Below are 17,397 nucleotides of genomic sequence, written 5' to 3' on the forward strand. Positions count from 1 at the left end.
TTTGATGAGAAGCTCCTGCAGGACATGTTCATCTGGAAATTCAGAGAGCATGCGAAAATCAAAGGTCCGTTTGGTTAGTACTTTGATGCTGGTAAAAGCACAGGCTGTACATGTACATGTAGCAGAAAGACCTATTTTCTTCTCAATGAGTCATTGGTTGTGGTATTCAGGTAGGAGACTGAAGAATGCTAGGAAGTCAGAGCCAATTATAGGCAGACTTACGTCTGCTCAACAGAATTCCAGATGAAGTATCAGCAGTGCAAGCCTAGGTGTGGACAGAGTTTGAGTTGGCCTTAAGTATGAATAGTAGAGCTGTTAGCAGCAGTTAGTTCCAAGCAATTGTGAGGGTTTTTAGTTTTGAATAGACTTTTTAGAAAGCAACAGATATCAGAACCTGTATGTATTAAGAATTAAATTTTGCTTTGCTGATCTGTTATGAAGAGGCATCATCCAGCTTGAGAGCAGCCAGTTGACACTGTTATTGACTGCTGGGGAAGTTTGTTGAAGGGTAAAAGCAGGGAAAATTGCATTCGTGGGCTTTTACAGCATACCATTAGTGATACTAGCATATGGAAGGGTCAGATAATAAGTGTGGGCTAGGACTTGGAATAGGCAGGTGTTAATATTACTGTACATAGGTCATTGCTTTTTTCATGATATTTTAAACTTACAGTATTACTAATCAATGTTGAACAACAGCTCTTGAACTACACTCCAGCAGCCAGCACGAATTGATCTTGTAGGAGCTTAGTAAATAGTTATTTTAATCTGAATGAGTGAGGATAGTTTCATCTCCAGTAAATTCATTTCTCAATCTAGTCAGAATGGGAAACTGCTTTATCAACTTGGAATGATGTCATGAATATTGATGCGTAATTGAACATTAGTCTTCACACCTTTGGCTGCCAAAACAACACAAACACTGCAATTCACCAGATTAAAAGTAAAGTGCCATTTTTTACACCTGGTATAGAGAGTCGTCTCTAATTAAAGACTATTTTAAATTCTGTAAAAAAAGAAGATTGTCTGCAAAAGCCAAAAAATTGAATCAGTGGGTTCTCAACCTTGAGCCAATATCATGGACCGAGTCCATCAATTTATTATCCGTAAGGCAAATCAAATCAATAGATCATTCAGCTTTACCAAAACCAGTTCAAACACTACTAAAACTTCACTTATAATTGTTTAATACATGTACTTAATAGTTTTAGTTAAATCCATTTTTTTTCTCAGCCAAAATTTAATAATCAAGATGGATCATACTGTTTAATGTATTTTCTACATCTATATATAAAGTGTGAAGCTGACAAAACATTACTGTATTCTTTGTTTAAAGTTTGTTATTGGCAATGGAATGTTTGAAAAAGGTTAGTAGGATTTTATACATTTGTAATCTTTATATGCTACAAAATATATAAAACAACATTTTGAGAATTGAGATCTAACCTCTTTTTTCAGGTGGGGATATAGTTAATACATAAAAAAGAAAAAACAAGAAAAAAGAGAAAAATTACTTTATTTGGGTCTTTGAACAATGCAATTTTTGAAAATAATAGCTTAACAATTTCATTTTCTCTTGTTGAGATTTCCAGTAATGTAACCAACTATTAGAGATTACAGAGGTGGTGATCCCCTTTGAGGGTAGCCCATATTGCGTTTTCTTGGAAGTATCATTTATAATGTGTTATAATGTGTGGTGACTGCTACAGTACTGCACTCCTGAGGAAAGTGTAGTATCAATCCACAACCAACCATCAATGATCTCAGAAATGTTGTTTGTGAGACTGAAAGATATTGTACTCAAATGCTTGTATACTCAAAAACATACTCTTGACTAAGACCTTTCTGTTCCAATGATCTCTTAATTCATGTTAGAAGAGTGTTCTAGTCAACTTGATAGGTTATCCTGCCATGCAAATGTGTTGAACAGTGTTCACTTTAGAAGTGATCAACATTTAAACAGGTATATACCAATCTTTTCAATATTTGCAGAATAAGACATGAGACTAAGGGTTTGTTTGAAGTTCGTTTTTAACAATGGAAAGATTGTGAAGGTAAAAGAATAATTACTGATTTCTGTAGATTAATTGTTTTCAAATCTTTTGGTCTGATTTAAGAAATTTCTCCCAGTTTATAAGAAAACGACTTTTGTGGTTCTTTTAATCTCTTCAGTAAGAATCTAAGCTCTGTGAGGTCTGGAATTATACAATAAGCATTTATGTCTCTCTACAAGAGAATGAGTTTGTCCAGGCCGACACACATTGAAAGGAGCGAAGGATCATATGCCTTTCATTAGTAACAATATCTTTGGACATTGGCTCAGTTCCAGCTGTGTTGTGCAGAGTATCTTTTTTGATCCTCCCAGCTTCTCATTTAGCACTACAATTCTATCTCCAGAAGTTCCAGCAAACAATGTGTGGCCAGAGTCCTAGAAAGCTTTCAGTAGAGGGAGAGACATTGATTCAAGAACCCCATGTAATCTCTCTACCCTCTATTCTATACCTTGTATGTGCAGCATAGAATATTGATAACTAACTCTTAATGACATACTTTAGTGGGGAAACCAATACTTTTCACATTTAATAAAATAAAATTTTATTTTCAGGCTTATTATCAAGTACTTGCGAGACTTAACCATTCAGAACTTCAAGTGAAGAATTTTATATTGCCAGTACAACTTATGAAATTAAAATATATTGATCCCTACTCACGGCAAAGAATTATAGAAAATATATGTCGATATCTAAGGTATGCTTAAAACTATTCGTTTAAGCACGGTTTTATATCTCATAAATTAAAGATTTTCAGAAATAAATATCTGGATTTAATATAAAATAAGATTTCAGTGTTATTTGGAAAAATGATTATTTGATAATATATGAGGCTTTGATTAAAATTAATATACGGTACAGTATATGTATATGTATAAAAAAGAAAGAAAAAGTTTTGACAAATATCATTAGTTTTACATATGTAATCAATCATTGAAATGATCTCTGTTAGTACGTTAAACCTATTTCTTATTGGAATATAATAAATAGTTTAAAATGAATTCAATAAACCCTTCAAGAGTGTACTAGATATATTTAGGTAAGATAAGTCATAGTATTGCCATGTATATAACTTTTAAAGTTGACATTTTTACTTCCAGTTTACAGACATGTCTGAGGAGTGTTGTGCTAGAAGAGGCCGAAATCACATTTGCTGATTTGTGCAGATTCCTCCTGGCTCTCAATGTCAATTCTCACATCAGAAAGCTTTATCTCTGGGGTGTCTTAAAGAAGTGTGAGACTCCTTTCACTGGCCCCTTGCAAAGTAATAAATAATACAGTAATAAGTAGTAAATGATACATTGGCTAAATTCTTTAATATTACTAGTGTGAGTACAATATGTAGAAAGAAGTAGAGGAACAAAACAAGAGTGTCTATGTAGTTTACAATCTCCTCCTGTTATTATTGTTATAGGACATAAACAGTTGCTAACAAGCTAATTGATATATTGCATTTATTCTGGGGGAAGGAAGTGTAATGTGACCTACCCTAGAGGTTTATTGTGCTCCCCCACTACCTTACTGAAGAAGATTTCAATTATAGAACTTCTACCAGTCCTGATTCCAAACAGAATCTGAGTTTGCCAGTCTAAGATTTAAACTTCTTGATAGTGTATTGCATTCTACTAATAGATCATAGGGTGTTTCCTGCCCGTCCTGAAGAATCTGTGGTATAATTTTCTCTCAAGTCAAGGTTATTTGTCTGTTTATTGATTTTTTAATGCCATGTAAGCAAGCATATCAAAATTCTTAGTTTATCCTGGTCCTCAAGTTAGTTTTCAAACACTGTACTTTCTAGTCATAACGTCGCTTTAGGATATGGCCATACAGTAATTGAGTTTCACCAACCAACCATATTTATTCCAATGAACCCTGATTTTGTCATACTAAAGTTCCTTCACCATAACTATAAGGAAGTGTGAGAAGTGCGTCTGGGACAAATTCGATATATGTACTTATAGTGAGTGCTGATCCTAAAAATATACCAAATTATAAATTTGTGTTTCAAATAGATTCCAAATATGGCTATGTAAAGTTTCCTAAAACTCACCAATAAGACACTTTGGTCATTATATCAAATATACATAATCTAACAATGCTATGACAAAACTAAGATCAAGTTGAAAGTAGTATTTCCTTTAGAAGGTTTTTACTTATTAAGTTTAAAAAATGTTATTTGGTGTTGGATTTCATTGTCATTACTTCCACCAAGTTATGTTCTCCCAGTCAGAATAAACTCGGATTTACTTTTGTAATATCTACAATCAATGTATAATAATACCCCTAGATATTTGGATATTATCATAAAAGTAAATCTGGGTACTCTGACTGGGAAAATGTACACTCTCACAGAAAATGATGAAGCCGAACCCAAAAGATATTTTTATAAAATTTAATTTGTAAAAAACTGTTGATGGAAAATCTACTTTTACTTTAACCTTTCTCACATAATTATTCAACTATTTTTTTATCTTTAGTATGTATTGTGTTGTTGCTTTTATTTATGTACTAAATAACTAGTATTAAAAAAAGGATTAAATAGTTATTTAACATTTTTTAACAACGAATCCACTAATATCTATTATTCTAAGTCTAAACGTCAAGCACATGCCTTCAGCTTGTTTTTCTTTTTGTTTTTCACTGATACAGACATTATGGGATCTTTCTTTCTATCTTTAAAAGATAGTGGGATCATCAATGGCAAAAACAGGCTCAAGAACAGGAGTGATCACCTGTCATTTAGTTCAGTCAACAGAATGATATCTAGAGTGGGATGATAGCTTGCATGTAAAGTCCTCCTTTTGATCTAAAAACATACTTGTTTTCACCAGATTCATCATCGAATCTCTTTTTTGTGTGTATCCTAGTCACTTTTACCTCAGAAACAACTTTAAGTTGTACTTGTAAGTTGTCTTGATTATTCTCTAAGAAGTTGAATCCAAACATTTACCATTAGTTTATTATTAACTACCTATTCTTTCATTTATTCAGTAGCTTAAGACAGGCAAAGCTTGATTCTTAGTAGAAACTATTCCTTAAATAATGCACTTGTTAAATAATTGTTGCTAAAATAATGATTTCAAATTTACTCGATCAATCAATCAATCTGCTTCATGAACTTCCGCTTCAAGATATTTCAATTCATTTAAAGCTGATATTGCAACACTATAGTTGTTTGCTAAGGGGCTGACCGATTCTATTCCAGCCCTCAATTTTTGTTGTTGACATTAAGTGAAAAGATATTTTAGCATTGTTTTGAAGAATTTTACCTTTTAGGGCTCACTGAAAATTTGTTGTAGATTTCCAAAGTAGGATGTCATCTCAATACTAGTTTCCATTGCATATCTGCTACACAAATGTAAGGTGTAAGCACAGTAATGTGAAAAATATAACTGAGGATTTCTTTGAAGCTTTTTGATTTTACATCTTTAAACTTACAAGAGATATCAGAACAGTTAGGGGCCATGGAAGAGTGCAGTTGGTGGTGGCCTAATAGAATGGACATACCCTTGCAACATTGCCACACAAACATCAACTGCTGCATGGCATTGAACGCTGCAGTTACAGCAGGCAACAAGTTTGGCAACATTGCTTAGTCCTCCTTGACTCCTCCAAGGTTCATGCGCAAAAAAGGTTCCTCCCTCAACTGCACTCTCAGGTGGTCCTAGAAAAAATTCAGTAAACTTTTATTTGATTATTTATTTATTGGTTGTTTTGGCTCTTATTATCTTTACAGAATTGTCAGTATCACATCTATATCTACATCAATGCCTCCCACGCCTTTCAGGGAAATATAAAGATCATTCCATGTGAGTTTAATTTACAAGTAATTTAACATTGGACTCATGGCTTTAAACTCCGTTAGGAAGGGCCACCGTGTACACCATTAACTGTAAGGAGTCATCTGTGACCCACGCCACATACTATTTATTGATACTTAGAGATCTACCCTGTAACTTGGAGGCTAATGTAATAATGTAGCAGACAATGACAGTGGCTGAAATTGGGTTGAACAAAGAATACAATTATACATATATGAGTGGTGGATGAATTAGGGCAGATGAAAAATAATTGTCTAAGCAAAATAAGTCATTTGCAGCATGAGCCATAGATGACTCATACATAATAATGCACTTTATTGTCATAACTATAAAATATATTTCTCACCACATCAATCCCCAATTAAACTGGTAAAAAACTTATATGTTCATAGTAAATAATATATTTTCTTGAGAAAAATTCTTTGCCTAACTATGTTATTAATACTTACAGAATAATTGTAACTATTTTAGTGGGAGAAAATGAATTCAAGACTAAGTTTTTTCAGGTGACACAGATCTTGATAATTTACCTCGAATCCCATACACTTACAATCCTGGAGGCCGAAAATACCTAAAAAAACTAGCAGCACTAAAATATGAGGAGATGTTAATAGACAAGGTGTCGCTAAAGGACTTTCACAGGACTATAAAAGATTCTTGGAGAATCACAAATGTTTTGAGAGCTTGGATGGGAAATCTACTAAATGCTTGTGTTAACAACTCAAATCAAATGTTAGACCCAAAATTATCTACAATTGAAAATTATAACAAATTGTTGAGAACTCTGAATGAGCTACCAGACTCAAGAAAACATGTATTTTTTCAGAAAGAAGTTGGAATCCAGTGTTGTATTTCACAAGGTAAGACACAAATTGTCTAAAAATTATAAGAACACATTTGTTATTCCACTCAGTATTCACTATAATTAAAAAATTATGATTAAACACAGTGTTCTTAATTTTGATAAAAACATAGACACCACAAACATGTAATTTTAGTTAGCCACAAAAACTATCATTTGATCATAATTTGTAAATCTACAACTAATGATCTAATGTGTAAAGACAAACATTTGAATTAAATGATTACATTAAAATAAATTAAGAATTTATACCCAACTAAAACAAGACTTAAAACTTTAAATTACAACAACAATTGGTCAGTGATATGACAGTTATAAAACTACCAATCACCTGTTTTATCAACGAATTTGAAAAACCTCTGTGTGAAGCCACACAGTACTTGTACAGTACAGCCACACCACTGAAAGCTACAAACTTCACACATACAAACTACAAACAAAATTATTAATTTATTATATTCCACTTCTTTGGAGTACTGGTACCTCTTTAAGTTGATTGTAATTAGCTGGCACATTATACACTACAATGTATATCATTAAAAATAACATTTTCTAATTTATCATCCTGCTATAAACTTTGGCCTAATTTTTACTTTAGATTTCCCAAACGGCATACTTTGCCATTTATAATATTTAACTTCAATTTTGTTTTGTTTTCTGAGTTTACTATATATAATTTTATTGGTAGCAGAGGATATCATAGTAAAACCCACAAAATATATTCTAAGGCAGTTTTAACCATTGCTGAATCAAAAAATAAATGGGTAAAAGCAGAGAGAAAGCACGTTTTTAAGTTCTGTTGGAGTTTTATATAAAAAAGCTTTACTATTCTTTATTCTTTCAGTATACTAGAGAATGATCCAAACCATCCCCTTTGGTTACTACTTCAGCTTAAAGTCTGCACAATGTAATATCACTCACAAGAAGCCGACATCTTAAGAATACATACATATTCAAGTCTCTACACTGATCCAGGGATTTTTTAAGTTTCCACTTTGAATTTGCATACAAGAATTAATATTAAAGCCAACATCTTGTGGCTCATAACAACATCCAGAACAAGACAATAAAATCAGCCCAACTCTAGATAACAGCATACACTTTAAAACATGAAATATTTTTCTACCATTTCAAACTTTATACTCTAGTCGTAGATACGTCACTCATTATCAGAAGCTATTTAACAACTAAGTCAGGAAATTTGTTAACAGTGCCAAATAGTGCACACTCTTTAACAACGTCTGCAAAACAAAATTAGAATGTGAAGCTTACCAAATAAAAAAAAATCCTGAACCTTGAGTACCATCTACTATGATAAATGACTATCCAAGAATGTTTACCTTTTCCGCACAATAAAATCTGAATGCCTAACACAGATAACTCGAATTACCATTATCAAATTATCAACAGAGAATGTTGGCAAAGAAACATGTATGTATGATAACAGATAACTGCATATGGACATCTAGAGACAATTATGCCCATAAGATATAATATAAATATGAGAGGAGAGGAGATATTTGCTGCAACTTCTAGGTTTGAACAATCTCAATGAGATAGTAATTGAGAAAACCAAACACTACCAGTGTAACAACAACCTTTTTTCCCCGGTTTTGAAAGCTCAATTCACATTTATTTATTTATTTATTTATTTATTATTATTTCAACGGCATCCGCCAATATACAATAATTTCACAACATTTTCATGCAACTTAAATATAACATCAACAAAATAAATAACAACTAATTAAATTACAGAAAGTAGTGATTATGCAGTGGAATAATAAATAAGTATTAAGATTTGTGAAATAATGTTATAATAGTGAAAAATCACAAACATCATCTCCAACTGATATTAAGGGGAAAAAAACTCTATCACTCATTACTGTTGCAGTCTCTTTTTAAGGTGTGCGATGCTGTCATAAAACATATCACCATCGGAAGGAATGCTGTTTCCACGCCTATGAAGTCGAGCAATAGGACCGTGATAGCTGTAATTGTTTGAGTGGTGGCAGGTTGAAAACATATTCCTGGATCTGGTTCCAGCAGGCACCAAGAGGGATATCCTACTCAGAAGCTCTGGTGAATCGATCGCCCCGTTGATAAGCTTGTGCAGGAAAATAATATCAAACATTCTCCTTCTGCACTCCAGCGTAGGCAGAAGAAATTCCTGCTCAAGTGCGGGGACAGAGACCTCCCGATAGGCTGCACCTCTCCGGACTCCTTGAAGTCTGCAAAATTTGTTTTGAATACTCTGTAGTTTGTGAATATGAGATGCGTAATGAGGGGACCAAACAAGAGTACAATATTCCAGATTAGGCCGAACTAAAGCCTTGTACAAGAGCAGTAGTGTCTCGTCACCGAACGTCCCTCTAGACATTCGAAAAATGAATCCTAGCATTTTGTTTGCCTTCAAAGATACCGCATCAATGTGTGCATCGGGTGACAAATTTGTAGTCAAACTTACTCCAAGGTCGTTTATCGAGGTCACTCGCTTGATGTCGCCGGATACAGTGTAATTGAAAGCAACAGGATTCTTCAGACGACAGAAGGTGATTGTAAGACATTTGGTTGAGTTAATGACCATCTTATTATCATCGCACCACTCAGCAATTAGGTTCAGATCACGTTGAAGATTGAGACAGTCATCACGAGAGTAGATTTCTTTGAATATCTTGAGGTCATCTGCGAAGAGGAGATATTCCGATGATAGGTGGCTGATGATGTCGTTGACAAACAAGTTGAAAAGAATAGGGCCAAGCTTGGACCCCTGTGGGACACCTGAGGTGGGAGGAAATTCTTCAGACAAATGGTTTCCAAGTTTGACCCTCAGCGAGCGTCCACTTAAATAGCTCTTGAACCATTCTAGAGAGAGTCCGCAGAAACCATATCCTTCGAGCTTGGAAATCAGAAGTGAGTGACTAATCTTGTCAAATGCCTTGGAAAGGTCTAAATAAATGCTGTCCACTTGATGTCTTCGATTAAACGCAGAAAGAATATAGTCTGTGTAGATGACAAGGTTGGTCTGGGTGGAACGACCCTTGCAAAACCCATGTTGTTGGGGGACAATGATACTCTTTATGTCATTAGATATCAATTCCAGCACTAAACCTTCCACAACCTTAGCCAAAGCAGGCTGGATGACGACTGGCCTGAAGCTGGTGACATCAGTAGCATTTGGTGTTTTAGGAATCGGCACAACATAACTGGACTTGAGTGCTGTGGGAAAGATGCCGTCCATAAATAGTCTGTTAAGTAAATTGGTGAGAGGCTTTGAAAGCTGAACGCTACATTTCTTGAGAACTATAGGTGGGATGAGATCAGGACCATTACCTTTGTTGACATCAAGTGACTCCAGCTCCTTCCGTACTCTTTCCTCACTTACATGGAAGCGATTTACATTGAAGTTGCTAGCAAAATGAAAGTCTAAAGTTGTGTCATCCCTGGGATTGAAAGTTAAGGCGAAGAAGCCTATTATATTGTGCTTTTCAACGATGAACACCCCAAATTGATCTTAGTTGTATTAGCTCTTTCAGTTTAGACACACAAATACATTATGTACTACAGGAACATGAGTGGGAGTAAGATAAGATGAATTTATTGAATGGATTCAAATTTCCTAAAAGTTTTTCTGAAATTATTATTATTTTTATTAACAACATATAGATAAGAGAGTCTTAGAGATGGCCAAGCAAAACTCCATCCTAAACTAGTTCTTGTGCCAGCCTACTGTCCTACTACTGTTCTCAGACCAGTACTTTTCCTTGCCTAATTAACAAACCCTTGTTTTGTCATTGAAACAAATGAGGCGAAAGTAAAAATATAAGTTATTAGTCTCCAATAGTAAGAGGTACACATTTTACAAATTTAGGAATGCCTGACATACATCAGTTTTGAAAAAAAAAATTGATGATACAGTATCACAAAAACTTAAAGCCAAAAAAATATGTGTACATCTGTCTTTTCCACTATAAGACACAATCCTGCCCAACCATCAGTGTGCAAGTATTAAGTAGAGTGTAGAATTTTACATGTGAATTGTTTGTGTTTCATTTAGTACATTTTTGTTTTATATGTATATTTAAAAAGGAAAACAAACTAGAACTGTCAATGCTGTTCAAACAAAAAAGAAGTACTAAAACTTATAATTTGTATTCAAATAGGTAGTGTGTAGAGATTAAAGATTCAGTAAGCTTTCCTTATTAGCAAATTTCTGCAGGAATTGGTAGTGTATACTTTCAAAGTTATGGTCTAGTAAATAACAATAGGTTAACTGGTGATGTGTTTTAGATGGTGGAGTGGGAAGTGGTTCATCGGATAATGGTTTACACAAGCCATCCACAAGTGGATCAGTAGGGAAAGATGTAATCGACTTTTGCAGAAATTATCTCAAAATTCATGAAAACAATAAGATTGATATCGGAATATTGAGAGAAATATACAAGTTGGCATTGACTGGGCTGACCAACATCACAACACTGTCAATGAACTACAGTCTCCTGGCCGATGGCACCGGAGAGACCCTGTTGTCGATCGGGAGTTTGGTTAAGGGCAAACTGAGGAACTTGGAATTGCTGTGTGAAAAGAGAGAGGCTCCTTCGTCAGCACATTTGCTGTATCAACAGGATGCCTGTCATGCAATTCCTGATCTTATCTGGAAACAAGTCATTAAAGCAGTGTCCATATTTAAAAGTTCACCTTGTCTGTGGTAATCTATTTTATTACAATATATATATATATATATCTCAATCACAGATTAGCTAAACACCGATTTCAGTAATGCATTTGAATAACAGATCAAATAATACTAAATATAGTATCCTATGTTTATTTCAAAATTTGTTAAATGTTTCTTTTTAAATGCAAACTAGTTCTAGTCAGCAAAGATTTCATCGACACAGATAACCCTGAAGACAGGTAAAATGGAGACAATCCTCAAAATAGCAAGGATGAATATTGGCATAGGCTACTTTGGTTATTTTGGCCAACTTTGTAATCGTACACAGGGAAATGTGGATGAAGATAACAGTATGAATTTATGTTGTATTTATATGAGTTATGCCTTAAGGAAATCTGAGGTTTTTTAAAGAACTAAGACTGAAGGAAATTGCATTTTTATAATACATAACTTAAGAAAATTAAATTTATAATAAAATATCAACTAAGAAAATTATACATATTTTAATACATTATTTTTTATACATTATTTATATGTAATTTCCTCAAGGTCTATTCTATATGTTGAGTAGCTTTTTCAAGATTCTCATTTCAATATGATCAAATTACTACTGTATGTCTCTACAAATTTGTCATGAGATGATTAGATTTTAAACAATATTTACCCTATATTAAGAAAAGTGGAAATTATTAGCCCAATTGAAAACTGATTGCGACCTATCAATAACTGTGATTAGTTCATCTTTTATACAAGTGACAAATATACTTTAAAAAAACCTAAAACTTCTTGTGAAATAAATGTTATTTAACATTTTTCAAGTTAAAAAAAAGAAACATCAGCAATGTTAAATTATATCTTCTACAAAATGGGTATACTCAGTATGTTATGAATAAAGCAAAAGAAATAATAGGAAACACACTATCAGAAAATGAAAATAAAGAAAAACTTATGTACATGTTAATTCCATAAATGTCAGGGTTATTAGAAAGAAAATAGAATAGTAGAGCAAGCTTAACACAGTCTTGTAAAAAAAACGAAAACTGACAAGCAGGACTCCACATTTTTACTTTAAAAACAAAACAATAACTGTGTTTACAGTACATGCTATTGTGATAGGGGATATGTTAGATGGGATCACTAAATTTGAGAGACAAAGACAACTACAATAAAAGGGACAGTAGAAAAATAAAAAATTGTTCAACTTTGCTGGTCTGAAAATCAACACACGAAGTGGAATGAAGCAGAAATACAGTTTGAAAACAATTTTTTCGGACAAACAAATTGAGGATTGATACATAAAATTAGCAGACAACCATTAAGTCAACTATCTGTTGAAAATAGACCACTTTTGCTACCAATATGATAAAAGAATTTTCTAGGAAACCTACAAACATTGCAACATTCAAAGAAACTAAACAAATAAAATTTGTTCTCCGTAGTATATAATATAACTAACTTTGAGTTTAAATATAAAAACGTAAGCTGAGGAGCGCCTAACTTTTATCTCTTCCTTCCCAAACATCCCTTCTGTCCCCTATTTTTATTTCAGATGACCAGCCATACTGTCACAGGAAGTACCCACATTTTTCAGTCTTTTTCAGATTTTTTTCTCAGTCTTTCACCATCGGTGTTGGGTTATGGACATGTCAGTTTATCGATGTGGTATTTATCATGCTCATTCTGTGCAGTAACATAGTTGGTGCTTGCTCCAGTCTCTTTGGATCCTCAGGTGTATGTTTGAGGTTTTAAGATGTACAAATCTCCCAATTTTTATCCATAACCTTGGTGAGGTCATCGCCACATATTTGTTAGGGTTTTCGACATCTGATGAAGAGGATTCCAATCCTCAAAATGCAGTGTTATATTTTTGTAATATACAATGACATCAAATGTCCAAAATCCTATTATCAAATCATTCATTGTCAATAACAGATGACAGTATGTGTTTTATTGTGTAATAATAATAAGTTACTGTGTAAAAATAAAATAAAACATGTCAGTTGTAATTTTGTTTTCCCTACTATAAAAAAAACGTTATCCTCCACAAGGAGCAAAGTGTCTTCAGCTTCATTTCCCCTTGTTTGTAAAACACAAATTCGCACAGAAAACAATCACTTTTGCTCTTAGCGACGAAAATTACTATTTGAATAAGTATTTTTCTATATAGTGGCTGCTTTATAATGTGTTTGGTAACTTTTTAACATATTACCTAATGTTATACTGTTTTATAGTTAAAAATGTTTCAATTTTCAGTGTCCATCTCCACCTACGATTACTTGAAACTGTTTATCACCAAGTCAATGCCTCTCAAGAGCCTCCATATTGATAATGGTTTTTGTCCCACCTTGGACATGCCACAATTGATGTTCTTCAGTGTCCTCAAGTTTTTATACCTTAATTTTAAAGAAACTTTAGGTAAGTAATTGTCAGAGAAGATTGAGATTTGGGATAAATCAGAAACAGCAAAAACCAATCAGGTCTGGATCTAGTTGTCAGGATTGACTTGCTTCATAATCAGGCGCAACTCTGAAAGGGTCCAATTAGGAATTAGAGTACTTTCAGATCACAACTGAACATTTCAATAGTATTTGATCAGAAATTTGTGAAGTATAAATATTGTCATTTATTTTTTCAAGTTAACAGATCTTCAACTTACACGTAGTTAAGTCAAATATTGAATGTTTGTAAATACTGTTTTTACAACACTAAGTACACCTGCAGAGGTATTGGTCTAATAAGACAACTGGTGTGGTAAAATGGATATAGTACAACACCTAAATATTATTAAGTATTTTAGTTTTTCATATTGATTTGTATTTTAGTGAATTATTATAGTCGTGTTGAAATATTTTAAATTTTCTTTTTATTTTGTTACTGTAGATAAATATTAATAAACTGAATTTAAAAAATGAAAAAACATCAGAGAGATTAAAATACAGTACAATACAATAGAATTACAACAATTACACTACACAATTTTACTACTTTGGCTCATAATTTAATGTATTTATTGTATCTTTCAGAGGAGGTTAGTTTTCTGTTATGGCATTCATCTGGAAGAATTGACAGTGAGCTTGAAAAGTTCATAAAGGAGGCACCACATTTAAGTCATTTTGAATATTATGGACCATTACAGTACAAGTCCACTATAAGCAAACTTTGTGACGCTGCTCTTCTTTCATCTTCAGGTAAGTGTTGGTTTTATGAAGAGATATAATTTTCCCTCAATGTACTGAAAATAAAAATGACTAGTAGAATACATATAATTTTATTTATGCTTGCCATCTATAACTCGGGTATTTTTAATAGTTGACCACTTAATATAAATTTAAGGTTTTAACTAGAATAATCTTGAGGAAAAAATGTGTTCAGGCTGTGTAGATAGAAAAATAATACATCAGAATTTTAGTTCTTTGTGTAAAATTTGTTACTGACGATGGAAGGTTTGAAAGGATAACAGGATTTTGGACATTTGCCATCATTATACGTTACAAAAGGTAAACACGACATTTCGAGGATTGACACAGTATCAGGTGGAGGAGGTATTAATACATACAAAAATAACCAACAGAAAGAAGTAAAGAAGGGATAGAAAAGCTGCTTGTTGTCTAGTCCAGGTGTTGTCACTGTACAGGATGCAAGTCCCGAGCACAAATCACGAATCCAAATCACAAGTCGAGGATCACAATCTCACATCACACTAACACTGACGGGAGTGGGATACTAACAAGAATGGCGATATTGGCTCTTTCATCGGCACCATGTAGTGTCATATGAACAAATTACAAGCAGAATAGACAAGAAAAAGTACAATATCATATATTTTTTACATAATTTTTTTAATATAAATTAAAAAGTCATATTGTTTTTCAGTTGTGATCGAAATTGCTCTTGATGATTGCTAAGCAAAACATGACTAGTTTGTAACATAAATTACAAGGATAATGTATATCTTTATATATTTTGTACAATATACAGTATAATCGTATTATACATAAAATGATTATAGTTATTTTGTTAGTGACTTGTCTACTTAATTAGCAACATTTTAAGTTATATAGGATCCGTTTTAAATTGTAAAAATAAAAAAAATATATACAATTTTATACAATACTCTATTATAAATACAACATTTTACATAGTAGCTTATGTGCCAGAATATATAGTATTATATGACTATTGCAGTGCCTGCCAAAATGAAATACTTAGTTGCAGTCACAAATACACTTATATTGCAAAAGCAGAATATTGAAGGTGAGCTGACAATATCAATCTGTGCATCCAGAACAGTTGAATCCGGTGCACATTAGCATGACTGACTAGAAAAAAGGTTTGTGCACTTGGCAACAAACAAATTTCACTTTATATGTAGCAACTGTTAAAAGACTGGATTTCGTTCTTCTTAGAAATCCAACTGACGACTCAACCAAGACAATCCTAAAAAACTCAAGAGCTATCGCTTTACCCGACCAGAGTTCTATAATCTTCATTCAGGGTTAAATTCTCCTCAGTTATCCAGAGTCTTTGTTCACTGGCAACAATAAAACAGAATATTGAATTCAATTATGGACTGTTTATTACATGCTGGTGTTCACTGAATGCCATACCTATCAACCTGAAACCTAAAACATCTCCCCAACATTAATTAACATCCTTAATTAAATTCTTACATTAACAGCTGATTGTTATCCTACATTTTAATTTGATGTTTTTTAGCACGATCACTGTGATAAGTACAATATCGTGAATAATTATTCTAACCTGACATCTTAAAATCCATTCTCAAAACATGAAAACTAATATTTTGTAGTTGGTTTAATTTGAGGAATAAAAAAAATGTTTGAGCTCTATAAAAACCATTCTGCTACTCAGTTCTGTGCAATCATATAGCTAACCACACCATGGGGGAAGCTATTGCATTACTTAATAAAGAAATGAGGTTAGTTTGTGGGTACTATGAGTTGTGCCCAGTGCTATGCATTAAGTCCTTACTATATAAAATAGAGAGAAGAAGCTCTTGACCATGCTGGTTCCCATCGTCCACCAATCACCACAGATTTATGGTAAAAAGTCGTCAAACTTGTAAAGCTAATAAATTCTCAGCTGTTTGCTGTCCATCACCAAAGAAGTTTGTCTCAACCAACACTCCCTAGAAAAGAGTTTGAATCTTTGTTTACCAGCTAAAATAAAAAAAAAAAAAAATATTAATCCAACAAAAGAACTTAGTAAAATAATTCTTTCTTAGAGAGCCTGTTGCAAATTTATCAAGTTCTGCAAATTACTTTCCATGTAATGATTAAATGTTTCTGTGTGTGTTTTGTTTTCAGAAATTAAATACTTCAAGTTAATGGTTCAAGGAGATCCTTGTTACTCTCACATTGCTCGTGACCTAACAGCGGAGCTGTACCAAAAGTATAAACCAAATTTTAAGGAACGATCAATACAGTTTTTTCTTGGAACACACAACTCATGATATGCTTATCATCACATGTTTTACTGATATTATTGTATATTATAGATGGAAAATAATTAGCTATACATATTCTTCTATATTTAGTTATTTATATTTAGTTGAAGTATTTTTAATTCTAAAAGCAAATTCTAGTAAATAAATTTACATGGAACCCTCTTGTATGCATTAGATCCTAAATAGAGCCAATGAACCGAAGAGTGAACCTATTCAAATGGCCCCCTCAAAAGCCTTTATACTTTATAAAACCATGTTTTTAGTCATTTTAAAGATTAGAAAAGAACCTTATAGATTAACTAGAAATAAATTAAAACAAAACGTTTAAAAGTTACTATAGATCCTAATAATATTATATCACAATATATCACAGCCACAACCATGGGCAGAAATTACATAAAAATCCAAGAAAAGACTAAAATGGAAACAACGTGTACCAGAAATTCAAAAATTGTTCAAGTAAAATACAAAGAGCGCAGCACTTGTCAAGGATATCATACTGTATAAGTGTTAGCGGT

At 32.9% G+C, this 17,397-nt stretch overlaps 1 protein-coding gene across 3 annotated transcripts in view; it reads left to right on the forward strand.

Annotated features, from left to right (window-relative positions):
• Positions 1–16,962, forward strand: part of LOC124360615 — a 25,496-nt gene extending 8,534 nt beyond the window's left edge. Inside the window, exons 3-8 of one of the 3 annotated variants that reach the window (XR_006922255.1) lie at positions 2,606–2,748; positions 3,152–3,315; positions 6,379–6,732; positions 11,025–11,442; positions 13,666–13,827; positions 14,436–14,569. Coding sequence is in view for 2 of the 3 variants with exons in the window: in XM_046814375.1 (XP_046670331.1) it covers positions 2,606–2,748; positions 3,152–3,315; positions 6,379–6,732; positions 13,666–13,827; positions 14,436–14,600; positions 16,740–16,885 (1,134 nt within the window). In the remaining variant the exon portion in view is untranslated. Of the gene's footprint in view, positions 1–2,605; positions 2,749–3,151; positions 3,316–6,378; positions 6,733–11,024; positions 11,443–13,665; positions 13,828–14,435; positions 14,601–16,739 lie in introns of those variants that run through there. The other 2 variants (XM_046814375.1, XM_046814376.1) reach the window with 2 other exon arrangements.
• The last annotated feature ends 435 nt before the right edge of the window (positions 16,963–17,397 follow it).

The sequence above is a fragment of the Homalodisca vitripennis genome, chromosome 4 (assembly GCF_021130785.1).
Source record: "Homalodisca vitripennis isolate AUS2020 chromosome 4, UT_GWSS_2.1, whole genome shotgun sequence".
NCBI classification, from domain to species: Eukaryota; Metazoa; Arthropoda; class Insecta; order Hemiptera; family Cicadellidae; genus Homalodisca; species Homalodisca vitripennis.